Source organism: Vicugna pacos, chromosome 2 (genome assembly GCF_048564905.1).
Source record: "Vicugna pacos chromosome 2, VicPac4, whole genome shotgun sequence".
Lineage (NCBI taxonomy): Eukaryota > Metazoa > Chordata > Mammalia > Artiodactyla > Camelidae > Vicugna > Vicugna pacos.
Window position 1 is genome coordinate 102,948,600 of NC_132988.1, and position 24,639 is coordinate 102,973,238.

Here is a 24,639-nt window from a genome sequence, read left to right on the forward strand (position 1 = left end):
GTGGCATTATGTGCAGGGGGAAAGTCCAGGTCCAAGGGGTAAATCATGGTGGGTCTGTGTCAGACAGGACAATCTTACACCTTTTTGCCAGTTATTGGTTTAGACGTAAGTGTGTGTCCCATTTCTGGCCAGTGATATTTAACAATGGACCCTCCAGTTAAAAAAAAAAAAGGCCTTAATTTGCAGCAAGTTTGCTGATTTCCATGGTGTAAATACCCCCACTATGGCCAATTTCAAGCTGCCAGTGTGACATTGTTGAACTCAGAGCTTGGAAGGGTTGTACAGCAACACAGCATTTTGTAGGAATTCCACCACCACGCCAAGACCGCAGACATAAATAACCTCCAGGGCATGAGTAACAAGTAAGGGTAGTAAAATAATTAGGAAGTGATGTATTTTGAGTACAAGCAACACACCACTGGTTCTAGCCCATCACTATGGACAGAATGTTTGTGAAATTCGTATGTTGAAATCTAATGCCCAATGTGATGGTGAGGTCTTTGGGAGGTGATTAGGTTATGAAGGTCGTGTCCTTAAGAATGGGATTAGTTCCCTAGTGAAAGAGGCCCCAGAGAGCTCCCTCACCCCTCCCACCACATGAGGACACAGCACAAAGATGACCATCTATGAACCAGGAAGCAAGCTCTCATCAGATACCAAATCTGCCAGTTCTTTGACCTTGGACCTCCAGCCTCAGAACTGTGAGAAATGTTTGTGGTTTAAGCCACCCAGTCTGTGGTATTTTGTTATAGCAGCCTGAATGGACTAAGACACCAATGCAATATAAGGAGAAGTTTGCTTGGGGTTTCTGGGTTTATTGGTCAATTTTTGCTACCTTATGCTTCATTAGCAAACAACCCTGAATCTAGCACAGAAGATCATATACGAAGGTGTTCAAAACATGTTTGATAAATGCATCCTTCATCTATAAGATTAAATATTAGACTAGATGAGTGGTTTAAAACTTTTAACACAAAGGAACCTCTTTTTCCCCCCAAGCATTTCTGTATGGAAGCCCAAATGGGAAAGAGATGAAGGAATGGGGGCTTTGAGATACTTCCTTCAAATCGTGGTGGAACCCCTTGGGTTCCACAGAACATGATTTGAAAACCACTAATTTAGCTCCATTTGAGGACTAATAATCTGTGATCCTGGGACTTGTGATATTAGCATGTCTTCCATCAGGACTAGCCAGTGGCTTCAGTTAAGCTTGGCCTCACAAGGTCAGGGTCTTGATTTCCAAACATGCTGTGCCTTTGGCTTTGTTGAGTGAACAGACCACTTGATACACTGCAGCATTCAGCTGTAAGGGACTGTGGGTCCAATGTGCCTCCTGTTATGGGCTAAACTGTGTCCCTTTAAAATTCCTACATTGAGGCCCCGACCTCCAGCGTCTCAGAATGTGACTACATGGAGATAGGGCCTCTAAAGAGGTAATTAAGTTAAAATGAGGCTGTGAGGGTGGGCCCTAATCCGATCTGACTGATGTCCTTATAAGAGGAGGAACTTGGATACTCAGAGAGACACTAGGGATACATGTGCACAGAGAGACAATTGTGTGAAGAGGTAGCCCATCCCCAAACCAAGGAGAAGTCTCAGAGGAAATCAGCTCTGCTCATCTTGGACTTCTGAGTGGTGGGAAAACAAAAATCTGCTGTTTAAGTCCTCCAATCTTTGGTATTTTGTTACGCAGCCCTAGCTGACTAATATACCTCCCCTCCCAGAAGGATACAGGGTTCAGAGGGCCCTCTCATTCCTAAGGCCCCAAACCAGCCCAAACTGGTCCAAGAAGATGGAGCCTCATAAATGCCCCTTGGTTGGCACCCCCAGAATCCCTGAGAGTTAGTTAAGTCTTCATATCTGCTCCTAGGTCTCTTCTCCCTCAACTGCTCTTTCTTTCTTGGGCCCTAATTTCAGTTCCATTCCTTGAGCACAGAAGCAGCAGCAGCAATAATAAAATAGCCACCAAATAAACGAGACGGGCAGGTGAGAACAAGAGCGCCAGCCGAGTGGGTCCAGCCCAGATGAAAAACTCCTTGGGGTGGAGCCAACGAATCCCAAGACCTAACTCAGCAGGTGTTTCCCTGGGAGCCTTCCAGGTGGAGGCTTGCCAGACGAAATAAAAGACGCCATTTAATCTTGATTTCAGATAAGCAATGAATAATGTTTTAGCATAAGCATGTTCTGGGTAATGTGTTTATTCACTCTATCTGGCAACTGCATTTAGGGGCTCTCAGGTGCTGGGGGCGGGGAGGAAGAACAAGAAATTGACTGACAGGAGAGAAATTAAATATGATCACGTGCTGCACACACAGAGGACACCACAGGGATTAGCACAACATAGATGCTGAACCAAGTTGGGAAGAAGGAAAGGAGTGCTCCTGGGTGATGTGTCCTGCGGGCTGTGGGACAGCCAGGAAGATTGGTTGAGGTCTTCATTGTCAGTCTTGATCTGTCAGTTTCTTACTTTTAACTCGGCACTAACATACACTTATTAACTATGAAACAACTGTTATGATTGAATTTCCTGTGGGAAAGACAGTCTCTTTAAGATGACTCAGAAATGCTAGCTCCTGGCCCCCTTACTTCTTGTTTTTACAGAGGGAATTTTGAGAAATTCAGGTATACTGGACAATGGCTGGTTTTTGTCAGGGAGGGTGGTGGTGTTGGCCCCTGCCCCCAGGATCTGAAACAAGAATAAAAAGATCCAGGGGAGGAATGGAATGTGATCAATTTGGGCCCAAAGAAGTAAAGTAGAGCATGGAGTGTTGGAGTTAGGTGAGAGTGTTGGCCAGGGGAAGAAAAGAGACTCCTTTGCAGAATAAAATGATGGTGCATGAGAGGGTGATCTGATTTAAAGACCCTCATCCTCACTTGAGATTCACTGTCTTAATTCTGTGAGGACCCAATAAAACTGAATAGGTTGGTGCAATGGGAGGCTTACTGTGAGGATGGTCAAAGTAGCCTTCAATACCCAGGCCTGTGGAAGACTATCGTTCAGCAAATATTCTATCTCTTGATGCCACCTGCTCATCTACAGGAGGCATATTGTTCCCTGCCCCACAGATACTGGGATTGGCCATGTGACTTGCTTTGGCCAAAGGAAGCTGGGGGTGGGGAAGTGAAAGTAAGTTTTGAGCCTATGACAGAAGAAACATAGAGTGCTTCCATTTATTCCTCCTATTTGCAGCCAGTCCAAGAAGGATGAGAGACACATGGAGCAGGTCTGGACCTTACCGACAGTTTGGATGGAGCCAAGCCCAGCAGAGCCTAGCACGGATCAGCCAAACCCAAGTTGATCAACAGACACTTGAGCAAGAAATAAATGTTTTTTATGTATCACTGAGCTATGTATGATTTGTTACGCAGCAATGACTGATGCATCGTCCTTTCCCTGTTTTCTACCACCTCTCTCTATGTGTCTTCCATCCTTTTTCCTCTGTCAAAATCAAAATCTTTCAACCTAAAAATCTAAGATCAACCTTTTACCTCTTAGACTGAATCTCAATTACAGACTTTCCCCTCCCCAATATATATGCTTTTCAAGACATTGTCTTTTTGCAAAAAGAAAGACTTTCCTATGAGGATTTCAAGAATCAGCAATCAGATGAGAAAGGCATTTATAGACTGGGTCTCCTGATTTCATACTCCTAGTAGCCTAGGGTGAGGCTGCCCCAACATGTAGCTGATTTTTCAGGAAGGCTCAAAATACTAAAAGCCAAGCTCAGCAAAAGCCACTCAGCTGCTTCCTTCCATCATTTTCTCGGTAGAAGTGGAAGCACAGATTGGCAACTCTAGCTGAATGGATGAGGACTTCTCCTGTCCACCCCGCCCTTAGAGTTCGGCCAGCTCCCCAGTCCAAGCAGTAGCATGTGTTCGGGAAGATGATGAATGTTAGCAGAAGGCTCCAGAGACTCTCTCAGGGCCCTATTGTTTATTAAATATAAAAACCCATGTTTAAATATAATGTCGAAGTTACAATACAGACCAGCATGACCTACGACAGACTGCTAGCTCTAATCTTCAACAGCTAGACATTCTTCAAGTTCTAACTTCTGGGTTTAGAGCCTCTAAAGATCTTCCGGGAAGGCTCAAACCTATCAACGAAGAGGTCAGCGGAGGCCGACAAAGCCCATCTATTTCTTTCCATCATCTATTCTTCATGGCAGAAGCTGTGGTTTTCTGTCGGGTATGGTATGTAGTCGGTCTAATTCTTGCCGCATGGAAGGCGGGTGTTCCTGACTGCTTGGCCTGGGAACGGCTCTGTTCTCCCAGAGAGCCCAGATTCCATGCTCACACGTCCACCCCTTTAATAAAGGGCTGGGTGGCCCCCCAGCTCTAGGACCTGGAGGCGCATGGAGTATGGACAATGCCCAGGTCCCTTGGTTTAGGCTGTTGAGGTAGAGACACCAGTAAACGCAGAGTGGTTTGGGAACAAGGACTCTGAAGAAAACAAAACAGGGTGACTTGGTACATGTGAATAAATGAGGCACCTCATCATTAGGTAGGGTGTTCAGGGGATAACAGAAGTGAAGGCTTCTGTGCTATTTCCCCTGTGATGGACACTGTTCGAAGTACTTTGTGTGTATTAGCTCATTTAATTTTCACAGCAACCCTGTGGAGTAGGCGTTATTACTACCTTTTTACAGGTGAGGAAACCAGCACACACAGAAGTGAAGTAACTTGCTCTACATCACACAGCCAGTAAGTAGTGGGGCTGGACGCAGGCCCAAGGGTTGGCGTCCCAGTCCTCACTCTCACCCGCTATGTGCACAGGGGACATTGGAGCCGAAGTCTGCGTTATAGGAAGGGGCCGGCTGTGTCAAGATCTGGGGAAGAGAGTCCTCCCAGGTGGACGAGGGGATCAGTGCAGTCCTCTAGAACCAGAGTGGCAGCTCTGAAATCTGTTTTCACTCTGCAGTGTTACTCCTTGTTCAAAAGCCACGTTTCCCACTGAAGCCTATGAGGGCTTGTCCGTCACAGCTTTGCTCATCTTATGTCCAAATGCCTGACCCCATGCTTAATTCATAGATATATTGAATAATTCTTTTTTGGATCAATGAACATGTTAACTAATTAATTAATAAGCATGAGACCCACCTGATGTTGGTTTGAATCCTAAAGCCTTCACCTGTTAACTGTTCAACCTTCTCTGATCTTCGTTTTCATTTTCTGTACAATGGGGATAAAAAGAGAATCACAAGGTTGGGTACTGAGAGGGTTAAATGAAAGACCTTTTGTAAACAGTCAAGAGCAAGGTCACCATAGGAGAGGTCCTACAGAAATGTTGGTGTCCAACTTTCTTTCCCCACTACATGCAAAACCAGGATTGTTCCTGTGACATGAACCTATCATGGAATCTAGAGTTGAAAGGGACTCTAAGCCCTTGTTCCTTGGACTGTGGGCCAAGGACTAGCCCATCAGAATCCCAGGGGAGCTTGCTGGAAATACATAAGCCCAGGTCCCACCCCAAACCTACTGAATTAGAATTTCTGGATGAGAAGACTGGTTATCTGTGTACTTAATAAGCACCCCTCTCCATCCCAGGTGATTCTTATCATCAAAGAGAAAGTCAGGGTAGGTTGAGCCTGCTCAAGTCCAAGGTTCCATCTACTTTATACTGCTCCAAGCGCATGGACCCCAGCTCATGACCGCTGGTGCTTGCTGCCTGGGCCTCCACATTGCTGCTAACCCATTTCCTGGCTGCCATGTCTCAGACACCATCCACTCCTAGCTGGGCTCCCGATATATTGACAGCCACTGCATTAAATGTCCACTCTGGACCAATCAGCTGGGCTGTGGAGGGTCCAGGAGCATCACACAAAACAGGAACCAGAGTCTGACTGGCTCGCTGACTGGTGTCACAGCTCCCTGCTCCCTGTGAGAGGTGCCTTCTCTCCTTTGTAATCCTCCCGGCTCACTGGCTGTACCGCAGGAAACAGAACTGGATTCTGACGGACTGTGGAAGGCAGCCTCATTTCTGAATCATCAACCACATCAACAAACCCTAAAGACAGAGGCACAGGAGAGGACAAATTCTTACTAACCCATCAAACATTCTCCAGGCCTGTCTAGGCTCATGGCTCATTAATCAATTCTGATCTCAGGGTGTCACAAAATTTTGTTTTCTTTCATTTCTAAGATATGATCAAACATTCCAGAAACTAAATTTTCTTAGCTGGTGTGGAGCACACTTTAGTGAGGCATGGAACCTTCTATTCATTCTCGGCAATTGTACTCATTTGGAGTTTCCAAGGAGCCAAAATAAGAATGCCTTCCACACCACTCTGTAACTCCATGCTTTGTGCCTCAGTACACCTGCTTTAAACATTGTTTAGAGACCCTCTGTGCCGGGATGATAACCCAAGTGATGGCGCAAAGACATAACTTCAAAATGGTGGTGATCCTGTCTGCCATGATGGCCCCGCCCGGCACAAAGTGGGGTTTTGATTTATACTTCTTGATAAATAAATGCCAAAAAAGCATAGAGATGTAAATGGACTTTACAAAGATGCTCATCAAAACAAGGATTGGAGAACATATTGGGCTTACACATTGTTTGCCTTTAAATCTTTACTGTGCAAGGGCTGGCATTCATACTCTGTTCTAGCAGGTTAGAGAGAAAGTCTATTTCCCAGGCCAAGTTCAAATTTGCTGCCATCTACTGGCCAACACTTAACATTATATTTACCTGTGTATATTTAAATTTTAAGTAAGTCATGTAACATGTAAAACTTAAAATATTTGCAGAAAATTATGGAAACATGATCTATTATAAAGACTTGGTAGTGTTATTCCATTTCAAAAGAATAAATATAAGTTTTTTTGGATTAAGTGTTTTTAAAGCTTAGATTATAAATTAGAGCACAATGAATTTTCTAAACAGTAGATAACGTTACAGCCTCAGTTGCTGGAGGTGTTGGTCCTACTGGGTTTTATGGTGACTCCTTCATAGTCTGTGAGTTTGAGAAAAAGCAAATTGAGTCTGAAAGTCGAAGAATGTCTCCTAAAGATCTGCAGGCCCAGAATGTAAACATTCAGAAAACTCTGGCAGGTGCAGCGGCCCATTCAGTACAACATGCTAGGAAGTCCATCTTCCCCGCTCCCTATCAAAAAAAATGTGTGTGTGTGTTTGATACACTTTTTAAATATCTGACCTGCAAGCCCTGAAGAACAGTAGACCTCACCTTCCTCCCCACTGCAGATCAGAGGGAAGTCTGGCCCACGTAAAACTCCCCCAGAAAGAAAACACACAGGCACACACACAGCTCTAACTTCAAAGGTGTTTTTGAAACTCAGTGTGGCTCAGGAATGGCTGAGAAGCTGACGGTTCTGGAATAGGCCTGGATGTTTATACTCAGGGACCCAAAGTCCGGCTGGTGAGTCTTTAGACTGATCAGAACCGCCACTGCCCCACAGAACCACAAAAAGCTCCCTCTGGCCAGAAACGGGCAGACAGACTACATTGTAGTCCAGGAAATGGTCCCCTTTCTTGAAAACAGATTAAGCATCTCTGAGAATTAATGATTTAATGTTTGTCCTTGGGAACAGAATGCCTGTGCATGTGCTTGTGCGTGTATGTGTGTGTGTGTGTGCGTGCGTGTGAGTGTGTGTTTGATTTAAGAGTTGCCTCTTGGACAACTTCTCACTGGCAGGGATCACCAAAGCTCCCCTCACCTCTCCGCCCCTAGCCCTGCCCAGTGACCCACTGGGCAACCCCCACAGAGCCCATCCGTTCTACAAATTCATCCAATAAACATTTATGGAGCCTTTACAGACACTGTTCTAGGCTCTGGGGACACAGTGACAAGGCAGACGCTGCTGCCCTTCTCCTGGACCTTGCCCACCAGCGGCGGATGAGGGGACCACACAACGCAAGCTCAGAAACGCAGGGGCGCTGGGCTCTGGTGGAAAAGAGAACAGGAGCGCAGTGAAGAGGGCAGTCCGGGCCAGCCTGGCTCAGTAGGATGGCCGTCTTTTTTCTGGAAGAGCAGAAGACACCTGCACAAAGAGGGGAGACAGCCAGGTGAAGGTGTGGGAAGCTCAATCCAGGCAGGAGGAACAGAAGGTTTCAGGGGTGGGAACCTCTCTGCACGTTCAAGGAACTGCAAAACAATGCACGTCACATACAGAGCCTCAAAGAATCTCCCCAAAGACCCTGAGTAGTCAGTGCTATTATTATCCTTGCTTTACAGATAGAGACACTAAAGCTCAGAGAGGTTAAGTAACTTGCCCAAGGTCATCCAGGTGGCAGATGGCAGAACTAGGCCAGGAACACGGGTCTCTGGCCCTCGAAGAATCTGAATTGACATGAGAAGGAAAAAGTACCACGTGTCACCTGGAAGAGCTGTAGGCCGGGGCATGTGGAGGGTTGGAAGGTGGATCCCAGGACCAAACCAGTCTTTGGGGAGAAAGGGTGTTTTCCTTCCTCTTGGGGAGAATTGTAGAAGACATTCTTCCAGAAGAGGGCGTACCAGCTGACAGGAAAGGGAAAGGAGTACCTAGAGTGTGCCTGTGGGCTCCCCAGGGAAGTGTGTTCGGGCGTGTGTTCCCTCTGTTCCGGGGACAGTCACACCGAGTGTGTCATTTTAAATTCCTCCCCACTTTAGACCTGTGTGTCCTAACGACCTGGGTCCTCTGTGGAGTCAGAGGGTCTACACCGCTGCACACTGACCTCTAGGATGAGCATCTTATATTGGGAAGAAGAGGGAAGGGCCACTGGGGAGGAAATACGAAAGTTCTGTACCATCAGAGACAGGGAGCTGGAAATAATAGCAATAATAATGACAGGCATTTGCAGACAGCCAGCTTCTGCTGGGCTCCATTCTCAGCCCTTTACAAGTGCTGGTGCAGTCCTGGTAACAGTGCTGTGGCTAGGTAGTATCCACGGTCCCCACCGCACAGAAGAAGCTTAGAGAGCTCAAGTAACTTGCCCGAGCTCACACAGCCAAAGAACAGCAGAACCAGGAGTCAGCTTGCGCAGTCTGTGCCCTTAACCGCAGCACCTGTAAAAACTGCTGAGAAAGCACCAGAAAGGGGGCAAATTAGTGGGCAGCACTGCAGCTGATACCCAGTGCCAAGCAGGGCCCTGACGCGTGACAGGTGTTCACTGTTTGTCAAATGAATAAACGGTGCCCTGGTCCCAACCGTGTGCATTCGATGTCCTCAGACTGCAAGTGACTCAATTTCTGGGAAGTTGCGTTCTACTCCCCCCGTATCCTCTTGGGCTGGAGGTTCCTAGTGGGTGCTGACAGTTTTATTTTTAGGAGAAAATGAATAAATAATCATGATTGGAAGAAATAGCCTCTCCACCCTCTCCTTAGGTAGGGTTCTTATTCTTTCATCCACCTTGAATTTTCACCCTGGGCAGAAATTCCCAAAATGACTTTTCTGGGCGATCTTGATACCAGTTCTTGTCTCTGCTCTTCTGGGAAATCTTTCTTCAGAGACCACACCTATGCCACTTGCCAAACAGCAGACAGGGGCTGCCGGGCCCCACGTGCTGTAGACTCGCAGATCTATGCAGACACCTGCCCGACAGAGCGCCTGGATGCTGGGGATGCTGGGGACAGAGACAGCCCATGGTCTGGAGCCAGGCTCCCTCTCTGGCCAGGGTGTCTGCTGGGCCCAGGTGGGCACTGCCCAAGCTTGGAAGTAGCTGCTCTGCTGGGTGGTGCTTTTCCCCTAAGTAAGGTCTGAATCGGACCACCCAGGGGTGCGAGTAATGCCCAGAGCATTCATTCATTCACTCACTTCCTCCCTCCCTAGTCCATCCTTTCACTGACACTTATGTGAGCCTAACCAAGTGCTAGTCACGCTTTCAGTTGCTGGGGGATTAAAAAGAGGAGGAACAAGATGTCTCCCCGACGCCCTCCTCCCACCAGACCCCTGCTCATTCTCCTGTGAAGCTGAGACCTCAGGGGATCAGGCAGTAACCAACTAATCACACCCATCTCTGAAAGACCAGGAGCTAAGTGAGCATGTAATGAGGCAGTTGGCAGGTAGGGCCGACAGCGGAGGCGGGAGTGACAGCAAACAGCTCCCAGCAGAAGTGCTATCTAAGCCTAGTTCAGTAGAGTGAGAGGGAATTCAAGGTGAAGTGGGTTGAGGGGACAGGCATTCAGGCAGAAGGCAGAGACAGGGCAGAGGTGGTGAAGAGGGACTGACAGAGGCAGGTGGGGGGTGCAGAGGAGGGGGAGGAAGGAGCGAAGACGCTGGCAAGACCAGGAGGGGTCTGACCCTGCAGGACTTTGTAGGATTTGTTGGGAATTTTGTCTTTCACTAGAGGACATTGAAAATCTAGTTCTGGGGAATGGATTTAAGCAAAAGAGATGCAAATCAATTTCTGTTTTAGAAAGTCCCCCTGGCTGTTGTGTGGCAAACTAGAGCAGATAAGGGGAGAACCATTAAGAGGTTACTGGAGAAATCCACACAAGAGATGGTGGAGGTTTGGACAAGACCGATGGCCTTGGAAAGAGGCGGCATGGACAGGCCAAGAAATGTTTGGGACGCAAGTCAACAAGGCAGCTCTGTGACCAGGGTAGGTAGATTCAGAAATGTGTGTTCTACTCACCCCTCCCACCCAAGACAATCGTAAGACCCCGTGGGCCCTTGTTCTTGGAGGCCATGCGCTACATTCATATGAAATACCTACATCCCATGTTTAACATGGTTTTGTAGTTTTTCAGAAATTTTTAAAAAATTGAAAATATTTTAATGGCTGCCTTTCAAATTATCTAGCTACTTGTAAAATTAATATATTTAATTTGAGAATGATCACAGTTTCTTGGCAACCATCAGGCCCATCCCCAAATCCTAGCCAAGTGAGAAAATCAAACTTTCAAATTGTTTCCAAATATAATGAAACTTGTTGAGTGTTACACTGCATAATAAATTAGGTCAACACCTTCACACAGGCCACAAATTTAGACCTTGGACATGACCTCCACACAGGGCATGTGCTATCATTGTTTTTATCCTGGATGTGACAAGAGTGTGGATTTATTCAATATACCAGTCTGAGAACCCTGTTTTGGCATTTCTTCACTAAAAAAAAAAAATTTAGATTTACTGTGGTACCGCTTCCATCCAGTAAAATTCCATCTTTTGATGTGCATGATTCTACGGATTTGACGAACACGTAAAGTTGTGACCCATGACCACAATCAAGAGATAGAATATTCCCTTCACCCCAAAAGTTCCCTGGAGCCCCTTTGCGTTCAGTCCTCTCCCCTCCCCCTGGTCCCTGGCACCACTGATGTGATGTCTGACCCAGAGTCTTGCCTTTTCTAGGTCCTGAGATGGAATCACAGAGCACGGAGCTTTGGTGTGTTGGCTTCTTTCACTCAGCACGGCACACGTGACATCAACCCAAGTTTGCACATATCAATGCTTTGTTCCTTTTTGTGGCTAAGTAGCATTACACTGTGCAACCAGGAACTTGTTTATTTCTCGTAAGTTTATTTACAGAAATGGGTCTTCCCACAATTCTGGAGGCCAGGCCTGTGCCCCCTCCAGAGGCTCTCTGGGGGTTCGCTTCCCAATCTCCTCCAGCTTCTGGTGGCACCAGGGGTTCCCTGGCTTGTAGCTCCATCACTGCAGTCTCTGTCTCCGTGCTCACATGGCCTTCTCTGCCCCCTTCTCTGTGTGTCGTTTATAAGGACTCTGGATTTGGGATCCACCTTGATAATTCTGGATCATCTCATCTCAAAAGTCTTCATGACATCTGCAAAGCCCCTTTTCCAAAAAAAAAGGTCCCATTTGCAGTGTCCAAGGATTAGCACATGGACATGACTTCTAGGGGACACCATTCAACCTGTGACACACAGGTGGACCACAGTTTGTCTCTTCTCTTGCCAGCCAATGGGCATGTGAATGAAAAATCATTCCTGCCATATCAGCAAACAAAGGATGCTGAGGCCATCAAGCTAGCCCATTGCAGCCTCCCTGACAGTGTCCCCAGGAGATGCAGAATAGAGACACAGGACACTGACTGGCCCTAGAGAGCTAAGGTGCAGATCAAAGGAATGATTTTAATGAGCCCAGACTTGTATCCTCCCCTACATAGAAAAGCGCTAAATTCCTTAACTTGAGACGTCTGGTTTTCTTTTATTAACACTAATCTTTGGATTTTCTGACTACCTGGTCTTTGCTGCAAGACTCCTATACATCCTGGATCCTCCTCTACCTCAGTCTCTTAGAGCGATCTGACAGGCTGCCTCCTGGGCTTAAAGTCCTCTGAAAATGCCCCGAATAAAACATAACTCTCAACTTACACGTCCCGTATTGTTTTCAGTCCGCAGGCATTCAGGCGGTTTCCAGTTTGGGGACAGTAAAAATACAACCGTTCTGAACCTCCCCGGGTCTTTGCCCAGAGCCATGCAGCCATTTCTCCTGGGTGTGGGATGAGGGGGTCATTTCCTACACTTGGGAACACAGGAGCCACTTCGAAACACGGCAGTGGGCTGTCGCCCGGTCCACCTCTGGGCGGCCGTGCCCCGGGGTCTGTGCCCCCCAAGTCTGCTGGGCTTCAGGCCAGTTCAGATCCTGTCTGCCCCGCCCCCAGGCCCCTGCACTGATATAAACGGCTTTCGGAGAGGAAGAGCCCAGCAGGGTGCGGGATGGAATCTCATTGCCCTGGACCTGCTTCTTCCAGCGGCTCCAGCCTCAGACGTGGCGATTTCTCTTCTTGTCACTGTCCCTGGGAAGCCAGATCCACCGCCCTGCTGCTGTCTGAGCCTCTGCCGGCCCACCCATGACCCAGACCAGCAGCCGGGCTGCCATTTTATCATCAACCTGTAACTTCGTTATCTCCAAAAATAAATGAATAGTCGATACCGCCAAGCCCCTCGGGGTCCCCCGCCCAGCCTGGCTTGTGTTTGGCTACACATGTCCTCCTGTTGGTTCAAAGGACTCCTCTGTTTAATGTCAACATTTGCTTTCGAGCCCTTTCTTTCTCACTGTTTGCTTCTGCTTGTCCTTGCCCAGTATGGGAACATCCGGATGCCGGGCCCTTCTATTCCCAGGCCATCCGCCCCTGTGAGACCCTGCACACCTGTGTGACCCTCGAATCCCAGCTTATCTCACTCACGCTGACGGCGACACCTTCAAACTCCCGGACATGAAAGAGCCAGTGAAGTCGTTTGGAAAAAAGGCTTGCTGGGGACCTCACCTGTTCCCCAGGGAAGGCGCCTCCTCCCCTGCAGGGGGTGGGGTGGGGACGGGGGAGAGCCTCGCTGGGGACCAAGGAACCTAGACTGAGCCTCTGCCTCCGGGCTGAATTCTGTCCTTGACCCTCCCAGCTGTCCGGCTGCACTAACTCAGCGGGTCACGGCTGAGCACGCGCTTCCCTCCTGGATTCGTTCCCTCCATTTCAAAAGCCCCTCTTGTGCCATCTGTGGGTTGAAATGCTTGCTTTTGTTGTTGTTGTTGTTTTGTTTTGTTTTGTTTTGCAGGAATTCAAAATCCTAACAGAAGGCCCGCTTTTACGGGAGAGATGGAGAAATCTGGCTAATTTCTTCCCAGCTTAACTTTTATATTCTCTCTGAATTTGCAAACTGCACTCGGGAGTAAGGGAATCAGTTAGAAATGAGGGTTTTTGTTTTGTTTTGTTTTGTTCAAACCAAAAAGTTTTACGACTCAGGAGCTGGTCAGCGTTCCTCAGACTTGTGGGCACAGCAGTTTGGTCTTGGGTGCTATAAGGCTCTGGAGTTTAGGATGTACAGTTATGTGACACAGGCCTCTGTGCCGCGACAAGGATTGCCTGTCTTTAGGCAGGTGGCGTTACCAGCCCTGTAGGGAGAATCTGATGAGCCTGTTTGTGATTTGGTGTAGAAGGTCTTCTCAAGGGTGTGAATGAAATACTGCAAACCATATCAGTAAACAAAGAATGCTGAAGTCATCAAGTCATCAGTGGCTGCCGCCACCCCCTGGGGAAGACAAGCCTGCAGCCCAGCCTCTGCAGCCAGTCACAATGGTGCACCCTGAGGGGATTCAGAACAAGAAAGGACAGGATACTGGCCCTAGGTAGCTAGGGGCTTGTCAAAGGAATAAATTCAATGAGTCCAAATGTTTGCTTCCTCCCATACAGAGAAAAGCGCTAAATTCTTTAACTTGAGATGCCTGGTTTTCTTTAGTTAACAAGTAACCTTTTATTGTTCCAACTACCTGGTCTTTGTTGTAAAGCTCCTATATATCCTGGCTTCTCTCCTACCTCTTGGGAGCAGTCCCTCAGAGTCATCTGAGAGGCTGTCATCCTGGCTCGAGTCCTTCCGCCGAGTAAAACATAACACTCAACTTTTAGGCTGCGCATTTATTTCAGTTGACAAACATAAAGAGAAATCTTGACTCTGTACTTCAAAAACAGGCTAATTCTAAAACCATCATGAGTTAATTGTGACTTGGAAAGCAGTGATGTTAGTTAAGAACAGTCATTTAGTGGAATGAAGAGGCAGGTTACTCTTTTTGTCAGTCACTCCCATCTCTGTCCGGGCATCCTCAGGGCCCTCGCTACTCCAAGTGGGGTCTCTGGACCTGCAGGACCAATGCAGCATCGTTAGAAACACAGGATCTCAAGACCCCTGCCCACCAACCCAGAGTCAGATTCACATTTTGACACCCTTCCTTGGGCGATTCCAGCACAAAAAAAGTTTGAGAAGCAGGACTTTAAACTGCAGGGGTCCGGGGTTTGGTGGTCTTGGACCTCTTTTCTACCTACCCTTCCTGGTGATTTCATCAGGCTGTGGCTTTAAATCTCATCTGTATGTGACTGACTCCCGAACGTGTGTCTGCAGCACACACCACCCTGAGCTCCAGGTCTGGACCTCTAACTGCTTACTCAGCTTTCTAAATTGAAGTCTAATAGGTATCTTAGGGTGAACGTCCGTGACCCTGACTCTTGCCTCCCGCACCTGCCTTTCCCACCACCCCCCACCTTCTGCCTTCCCTGTTTCATGAATGGCATCTCCGTTCTTCTGGCTGCATCTCGAGGCAGGGAGAGAGGTCACACCTTAATCAAACCAGCAGAGGTGGCAGGACGTTGCCCCTGCAGGGCTCCTGCCCTTCCTCAGCCTTGCTGCTCCTTCCTGGCCTCCAACAGGATTGGCTCTTCACTGGGGAGGGTCTCCGTCCAGAAGCTTCGCAGACCCCATGTAAGTACGGGAATCCCAGTTACAGCCTCCTTCCTGATGGGCTTCCCCTGACAAAGACTGTCTTGTAGTCAGCTCTCGATTGTCCGCAGGTCACAGCACCTCACCCTGCTCAGTTAGCTCACGGCCCCAGGAAAGACAACAGGGACAAGCCCAAGAGCCTCAGACAGCTGCACGTGACTGTGATGTGTGCACAGCGTCCCCTGAAACGACTGGCCAAGTACTCCTTAAAGACTACAGATTTTTATATTGAATGTTAACATACTCAGTACCTCCGGGACACAGTGATTCTCCCATTTATGCTCCTGGATGCTGCTGAGGACTTTTGATGGTCAGGTTCCATCATCTCTGGGCTCTCGATGGTGGCATTTTCAGTAGGAGCCCTTTAATATGTAAGCATACATGAGGTATGCATTCATTGATTTTTGCCTGTCTCTCTCCACCGGGAGAGCCCCATGAAGCAGGACTTTGTTACTGTTTCTGCAGTTCCTGGTGGGAGCAGAGCTAAATTAATTCAGCAAAGTTATTAATATTGAGTCAAGGGCAGAGGCCAGGAATCTAACCAAATACTAAGGGACGGTCCCTCCACCAGGAAGACATGAATTGCACGACACTGTTACAGATGTGGTTGGAGATTCCTACCCATCTGACCCTAGTAACCTGTTAAATTTACACAAAATCATGTAGTAGTGAGTCCCTGAGAGCCCATCCCAGGGGGCATTTCTAGGGAAGTCTGGAAGGCTAGATGAGATGGGAGGGGTTTTGATGACTGGCTCATGATCTGAGCATCATTCACAAAACTGCCTGTTAAACTGACTTAGGAATTTGAGGAATATAAGAAATATTTCTTGTAAAGCCCTTAGCACACAGAATAGATTCTTAACACATTTTATTATAGAAGTTATTATTTGTAGCCACCTGGAACAGCTGCCCAGCACCTATTCCCCTGTCCTAGCTACCTCAGTTTCCCTTTAGGGAAATTCTCTCTTCTCCTATTGGTTCTAAATCCAGGCCTCATTATGGACAGCAAAGAGCCCCTTGAGGTTCCTTTTAAATGACCCTTCCTCTAAGTGCACAAGGTCAGGCAAGTGACCTAGGCTCACGCGACCAGTTGCTCTCATCTGCAAAACTGAATCTGGAGCAGCTGACTTAATGACAAGAGGGAGTGCATCAGAGCAGCGGCCCCCTGAGCAGACGACTTCCAGGATCCAAGGGTCCCTCCCTACCCTACAGGACCCAACTTCCTTGTGTGTCTAAGCATGATTCAGGCTTCCCCTCAATCCTGCGAGCTTCTGCTCTCCTTACAAAATCCTCTTTCCCTAAGTTAACCAGGCTTGGCTTCTGACTTAACTCTTGTTACTCTAATAATAGCTATCACATTGAACGTGTACATTTAAAAATCTTTTAAGTATTAAATGCAAATCCACCATATTTTCTTGAATGAGCAGCCAAAAGCCCGCAGACTAAGCTCACAATGATTCTGGAAGACCCAGGCCAAGGGGCCCCCCAAGCTTGACAATCATAGCAGAGACCCGGGCTCTAAGGTGAAGAAAGCCAGGACCACAGCTGAGGGCTCTTCATTTGTGCTTCCTCTTAAGTGCTGTGTGTCATTTACTCCGTTACAAATGAGACAAGTGAGTAGTGGAGACCTGCAGAATCAGCCACCCCAACGATGTTTATGATTTGAGCATCTAACCCTCAGGTCATCATTTCACACTCTTGTCTTCCTGAAGCCAACATATGAGGTCTAGAAACTCACCTGAGTTAGAATTAACTATCAGATCTATTAAGAGATGAAGCTCCATTATCTTCACTCAGAAGATGGAAAATATTCTGGAGTGTCTAGGATGGTTCTCTCTAGAGTTGTATAATTTAAAATCACTTTTGTTGTTGTTGTTTGTTTTAATGGAGGTACTGGGGATTGAACCCAAGTCCTTGCACATGCTGAGCACACAGTCTGCCACTGATGTGTACCCCCACGCCCTAGTTGTGTAATTTATCACATATTTATGTGTAAGGCTTGGCTAGGAGGACCACAAGCACTAACCAAGAGGTCAGGGCACCAAAATAATAATGAAAGCAAACACCTGGCAATTAAATAGTACTTTCAAGCAAATAAAGCATTTCCAATCCATAAGCACATTTAGGTTTTTCAACTTCCTTAGGGCTCGGTTTTCCTCAACTGTAAACTGAGAATGGAAACAGAATGGCTGTCCCCTATGAAGTTCCTTACACAACTTGTCATAGTAATCCCAGCCTCTGCTCCTTTGTGACTTGAGAAGTCTAGTAGCACTTAGAAGCGTGACTCTGGGCCACCTGTGTCCACAGCTGAATCCCAGCTCTGCTAAATTTACCAGATGACGTTGGACAAACCCTGAGCCTGTGTCTTCATCTCTAAAACAGGCACGTTAGCTCAGAGTTGTGGTCAGGATAAAATAATGGCCATAAAACAATTAACAGTGGTTAAAGTGACTTCTACCTCAGTCTTGCGTCTCCCCTTGTCCCTCAGCCCAAGTCCATTTTATCATCTTAGCTAACTAGTGAGAACTCCAACCAGGACTTAAAGTGCAGGAAACCTAAATACCATCCTGTAGACGGGCATCAATAAACTGTAATCTAGAAGGTTTTGGGGAAGGGTCCTGTTATGTACTGAATTGTTTCCCTCCCTCAAATTTCATGTTGTAGCCCGAACTCCCAATGTAACTGTATCTGGAGATGGGCCTTTAGGAGATGATTAAGGCTAAGTCAGGTCATGAGGGTGGCGCCCTAATCAGATAGGACTTTGGAAGAGATGAGATCTGTCAGGTGAGGATACACCTGCAGGGCACACAGCAGGAAGGTGGCCATCTGCAAACCAGTAAGCATCCTCTCCAGAACCTGACCATATTGGCATCTTGATCTCAGACTTCCAACCTTCAGAACTGTCCATGAGAAAATCAAGTTCTGTTGATAAATCTACCCAGTCTATGGTATTTTATTATGGCAGCCTGAGCACACTAAGACAAGCCCTCAGTGAAAATTTTCAGGGAACAGCCATGCCCTCCTGAGCTCAGAGACCAAAACATTATGCGCCATTTAAAAATTCCTGGTTGAGTCTCAACTAATTCCAACCTCTGGCACTACCCAGGTATAAAAGGGATGGATATTCATGCTTCTAAGCAAGTAAGATGTGTATTCCATTATCCTCCACCTGAGGTTCTTCCCAAAGATCACACCATCTGCACCTTTGGAATCTTAACGACGATGTTAAAATTCCCAGGGGACCTCTTAGACGCTCGAGAATAATCAGGGATTAAAGGCACAATGATTGTCCTCCAAGTCACGGTTATTTTCCAAAATTTTTCATTGTATTGTCTATTTATCTGAATTAAGAACTTAGTTGTGAGCCCTTAAGAAGAAAGCCAGAATCACTCACTTTGTGTCGTGCGGCGAGGAAGGAGAAGTACCTTGCAGGGAGAAAACTCAGTTCTAGGAAGAAAGAACCACTGTTCCAGACAGCTCAAGAGGCCACCGGGCATGACCTCGTCACGCTCGAATCCTTTACATGAACATCAGGGGGGTTTCTGGATTGAGAGTTTGGGATTTAACTGACCCTAATTTGTCCAGCACCAGGAGAAAATCAACCAGGCCAAGGTGCTGGGAAGGACAGGAGAAAATCAACCAGGCCAAGGTGCTGGGAAGGACTGACCCGAATGTCTGACTGGCGCAAGTGAGTGGGCAGTGGAATACAAGGAGGTGGAAAGCAGGGACTACAATGGATTATGCTAGAAAGAACTGGACACACAACTAAAAGTCATACTTACCTTTTAAAAAACGTGCCATAGAATACCACATTTTAAAATACCACTTCCCCAAAGTAAAACATTCCATCAATTCCAACAGCTGTAAAATCACCTATTTGTTTAGCATGTTTCTTGTTATAGTTAACGTTGTCCCTTTTCTGGTTATTAGAGTAATTATCTGCCTTTTCTATAAACCAAGATGAGTCATGGTTTTTACATACGTGTGCATAACACCTTAAACTATTGACTGAATACCTGTGTACCATGCACACAAATGACCGTATCCTTAGCACCAAGAACTGTGTTTAACTGTCCAGTCTTGCAGGTCCTGGCAGGCTGTGACGTCCAGTTCCAGCTCTTGGCCTTAAGATTTAGCGTCTAACATAGGTCAAGGTGAATCATCTCATTTACACTTTATATGCATCAACTTAATCTGTCGCCCTCACTGTTACTAGCACTAAACCAGGGGTTTTTAGGGTTTCTTTAGTGTATCTTCCTAGATTTTGGTTGTTTGCTTGTTTGTTTTGAGGAGAAGACTTCCTTCTGTCATCACTCACTACTAGAACCTGATGTAGCTGCCCTCTGAATTTTTAACTGGAAACCATCTAGGGGTTCAATGACCCCCCCCCCCACACACACACACAAACACACATGATGCATCTTTCCTAAGACTGCTTAGAAAGTGATCATGCACTGTTTACAGCAAGGGGTACAAACATTACTCTCTTCTAAATTCTAAATTAAGGAACTATTGCCAATCTCTGCCGTTAAAGGCCTCACAATTCAAATTCCAACTAAAATGTTTCTTATTTAACAGTCACTACTTTTAGAGGAAGATATCTTTCGCAAAATCCTGATAACTTTGCTCTTATTTTTTCTTTCTGGGGGAGGTCAGATATATCAATTTGCTGATTTAAAAAGATACATAACTTCCCCTTTTACTTTCTGTTTCCCTATTAAACAAAGTATACTCTCTCTCTGATTAGGAGCCTCCACCAAAAAGCACAAACCATTACACGTTCTTTCGTACACCAGACCAAATGACAACCTTATACTGGAAAAGCAAGCTGTTGTTAAATAATGCTCTCTAATCTTGCTAAGATTAGCTCAAAACGTTCCTGAGATACCCCCTGAGTGACAAAGTCCATCTTCCCATTTATAAGGAAGGAAAACACAATAACCCCCCCCAAAACAAACAAACAAACAAAACTCTCTTTAAAGCACTACATAGTTTTTAAAAACATTGTAAAAAAATCAGCAAGGCTATCACTTTGATGTGATGTAGATTAGACAGCAAGGTAAGACTGCAAATACACAAACTAATACAGAATTTGATATCATCTTTATGAAATACTCTGAAATCAAAGACGGTAACACATGCATCAGGCACATCCAACAGAAGACTTTTACAATGGTTTACATTTCCTTTTTATTTATTTCTTGAAACTGCCCATATTGCAGGTTTCTCATGGATGAAATATGGAACTGAGCAGATTCCTTTTTCTACAAAATTATGGTATAAACTTGCTCAATTTTCTATCTTATTGCTAATAAACCTTACAGGCGCACAGTTTGTAAAATAAACCCCTTAAGGACTGAATGTGTAGAGCATGCTGCAAGGTACAAGAAATAAGCTAAAAATGAGCATATAAATCTACATCTGGACCAACACAGTACTGAATGCTGGCGAACATTTATCACAACACAGGGAAAAATTAATAAAAGGAGATACAGTTCAGTCCTGAAAGGGTTACATAGAAACCCTAATATATTATTGTTTCTAACCATTCATCCCACATTACAGTGCTTGAAAACAAAGTCAAAAGTCTGGCACAGAAAATTACACACATTTGTTCAGTACTCATCAGAAACACAGCTGCTTTTGAAATCAAAATAAGTAACTTGGTTAATAATTGAGTAACATTTTGTTTCAAAAAGGACCTTCCCCAACCCTGCCCCCCCGCCCTGGTGTGGATTATCTGATTAAACATGACTAGTTAGTTTAGTTCTCAAAACTGTGTTGGATAATTTCTGTGAGGGTACAGATGGTACCAGTTTCATTAAAAACAAACAAAAAATTAACCTGTTGTAATCGTAAATAAGTCTGTGCAGTAAGAGTGACAAGTATTTCACTAATTCATACATACATGAGGATGCCTTTAGTTGCCACAGTTTAAGAAAAGTCAGCAGCAGGTTAAATATTTAATACTAGTGTTCAACTCGATAAAATCATTCCAAATAAAAAGGGCACTTTACATTTAAAAAAGGCTTTACATTTAAAGCCTTTGGCTTGCCTTCCCAATCTATGTGATCAATTCATTGTAACTAATAAAAACATATTGGATAAGACTCAGCTTCTATGCATATTTTGAGAAACTGCATAGACTCATGAGAGCATAGGATACACTTCCAAAATAAAACATAAAAAAAAAACCCAAAACTTAAATGTGCTATACTTTAATTGAAGTGGTTACCATCCTGAGAGTCTTTATGAGGAAAAATGACCAGCATTGTTAATAATGCCACCACTGGGGGAGGGGCCATGTTCTACTAAACCAGAGGGCAGGGCTCCTATAAATTATACTTGAAAGTAATTCACAAATCCGTGAAAAAGGTTTTTAAGCAGCTGACAAAAGAACTACTGATAAACAATAAGCCACAAAAGACAAATCATTTCAGTCTTAAGTTTATGGTATGTAGAATGGCATAAAATAGTGGGGATAAATGCCTGTATAAGTATATTCTTGGACTTTTCAAAAAAAAAAAAGAAGAAGAAAAGGGTTACGGTCTACATATAGTTAAACAGTAAACAAACGAAAGTTCATTTTAATAAAGTCATAAACTTGAAAAATTATTTTGAATTGCAATCTGGGTATGGAATAGTTTGTTCTTCAAAAGCATCTCATATGCTATCAGTTGATTAAATACAATTTTGTAACTGAATACAAAACCTGGGAAGTGAAGGAAACTTGTGGCCAATTCAAAGTACAACAGCACTGAAAACATTTCTGCGCTCTGAACAGAAAGCACTGTGTAAAGACTACTTCCAGACTCAACAGAGAGAGGAATAAATACTACTCAGAAATACACAAGTTTGCAGGAAAAAGCAGTAAACAGTTAAAACAAAGAAAGATAAGGCCACAATGAATTCTGCCCTTGGTCACTGAAACAGATTTAAAGTATGAGGCAGGATTAGCTCACAAGAGAGAAGCCGGTGACTGGAGCAGACTTGAAGAGAGAAAGGCCATATACAGTATAACACGGCCTGTGAGTAATTTAAAAGGCTTGCAGTAAAGAGAGAAGCACAGTAACTTTGACTTAACCACTAACGTGTTTTACAAATGACCTCCCCCTTGAAAACTGAGGGAAAAGCGATTTAAAGATGCGAGGAACTGTATTTACAATGACATAGTCTGAGCAAAAGGATGAATGCTGAAGACATCAAAGCTGAGGGGGAGAAAAGCTACAAACAGTGAGGTTTTAAAATGTCTACTGATGGAAACTTTTCAAAATAGCCCAGGACACCAGAAAGACCATTTCTGTAGGGAAACACTGCAGGAAGTTACAGTTTTGCATTCGTTAAGGTACTTGTGGCTCCTGTTTTATGGGACAGTAAAAGCTTACCACAATCTAGAGGTAGTTTTTACTCTAAGAAAGATGATTGCATGACTAGACCGTGTCCTTGAACATTACACACATGGTTCCTGTACTAAATGTAGCCCAACGAGTCTGCTGCAATTTCTAAGAAACTGAACAAAGGTATAACCGAAGTGCAGGAACAGAAGTGACATAAAAATGGTGAGCCCAGCACGCACGGCCAGCACACAACCCTGAATCTCAACTGAATGAAAAGAAATGCTTTCTGAGTAGGAGATATTTATAAAGACACTCAGTACTGGGGAAGACAAGACAAAAAAAAAAAAAAAAAAAAAGGCAGGGAGAGAGATGGAAAGAAATTATATTTGCATTTTTATAATCTTACAACTATCTGTTACTTAAGTACTGTCTTCCAGCTATTTTAGTTGGTCATCTAGTAAAAGCATCTTGTTTTAGGGTTACAATGATGTTTTGGCCTAGGCTACCAAAAAAAAAGTAAATAAAAGCATGCTTTTGCTAAGATTTTCCTCATTATACAATAAGGGCACCATCTACCAGTTGGTAGCAAATACTTCTCATGATATTTTTTTGTTATATGTCAACAAGGCAGAAAAACTCCCTGCTGAATGAAATCATGGAAACATTCCAAGTTCAAAATAAAATGTTTAACTTACACATAATACAAGTTATGTACAAGATTAGGAGGGGGAAAAACCTGAACAAATCCTGGAACACAAAGATACATTTCTGCAGGGGAAAGGAGGAGGGAACACTGCAAAAATCAACATGTTCCATGCCATTAAACTCATTAATGACTAAATGGCCACATTTAATTCCAGGTAAAAGTTAGAACCTCTTGGATTACCACTATAAATACATTAAAAAAAAAAAAAGGAACACAGAGAAATAACTATCAATGGTGACTGAGAATAGAGACTAGGTTAACGTATGTTGCATGTACTGCAGGCAAGGCAGAGGCATTTTTTTTTTAAAGCTTTTGCACAGACTTCATATAATCTTAAAAAAAATAGGCAGGCCTTTACAAGATTTGACTTGCTGAAATCCAAACAATTTCAACCCATGAAAAGTCATAAGACTTCAGCTTTAAAAAAATAATAATAATAAAATAAAAAGAACAGTTCCAGCCTTAGACCAAAAAGACCTGGAAGAATATGGTAATTAGATTAACAAGCATGGTCAGGCTTGGAACCTGAATGTACTTAAGAGCAAAAAACTCCAAGGGGCAGGGAGAACCACCTATTTGGTAACAAAGGTGTGCTATATACTGTGATATAAAAAAAGGTATGGTGAAAATGTACCTTTTACTAAAGCTTATACAAGTTCCTTGGTCCATGAAAACTGTTAGATTTTTGTCTTCTACTTTGATTAACTTTTACTCCGGCCACATCTCTATTTTTTTGCCCATTTAAACAAAACCAAACAAAACCCAACCAAACAAAAATTACAGCTGAAAAAAAAATGGATTTCCAAAAGTTTGTACATTTTGATGGGTTTTTTTGTTTGTTTTACTGTGGCTTCTGCACTTCAAATCAGCACTTGTAGGTAATGGGGTTTCTGAATAGTAATTATCACCTGGTATGAAAAGTTTTCCCAAGAAACCACAAAAGATTGTTCATTTTTTTCTCTCTCCTTTTCTGTCAACATTGTGCAGCACTTAAGTCAGTGTGAGTCCTGGCAAAGGACGGCGGTTAGGACACGACTGTCGCTGTCGATGACGTGACGTTGGTTGAATTTGTGCTGGCATTTGTGTAGCTTCCCTCACTGTTTGTGTTTGATTCATTAGAGGGCACTTGGCTTGAATTGGCTCGAAGGATTGCTCCCGCCGCACTGCAATGTGGCCGCGGCCCTGGTTCTGGTGTGTAGGTAAAGGTAAGGCTGGTGGAATATATGATTCCATCATTACGGACCAAAGTTACTGGAACCTGGACTGGCTGCCGGACCCATCTCCAGCCTTCTCGGAATGCAGAAATGTCTGGGACGACACAGAGCATACTCTCTCCACATCTGAGGAGGAAACAGGGATCACTCAAAAGCGAGGCAAAGTTTAGAACTGCAACTTAAAATAAGGTTGCTTAATACATTAAATTAGTATC

The 24,639-nt window shown here is 44.8% G+C and overlaps 1 protein-coding gene across 9 annotated transcripts in view; it reads right to left on the bottom strand.

The window, feature by feature from the left end:
- Window positions 1-20,329: 20,329 nt before the first annotated feature.
- The window catches only part of RBPJ (recombination signal binding protein for immunoglobulin kappa J region), a 203,591-nt gene continuing 199,281 nt past the window's right edge, over window positions 20,330-24,639 (bottom strand). For all 9 annotated transcript variants that reach the window (XM_015241525.3, XM_015241527.3, XM_031686816.2 and 6 more), the window contains one exon: window positions 20,330-24,550. In XM_015241525.3, coding sequence (XP_015097011.1) covers window positions 24,235-24,550 — 316 coding nt within the window. In that variant the 3' untranslated portion in view covers window positions 20,330-24,234. The remainder of the gene's footprint in view (window positions 24,551-24,639) is intronic.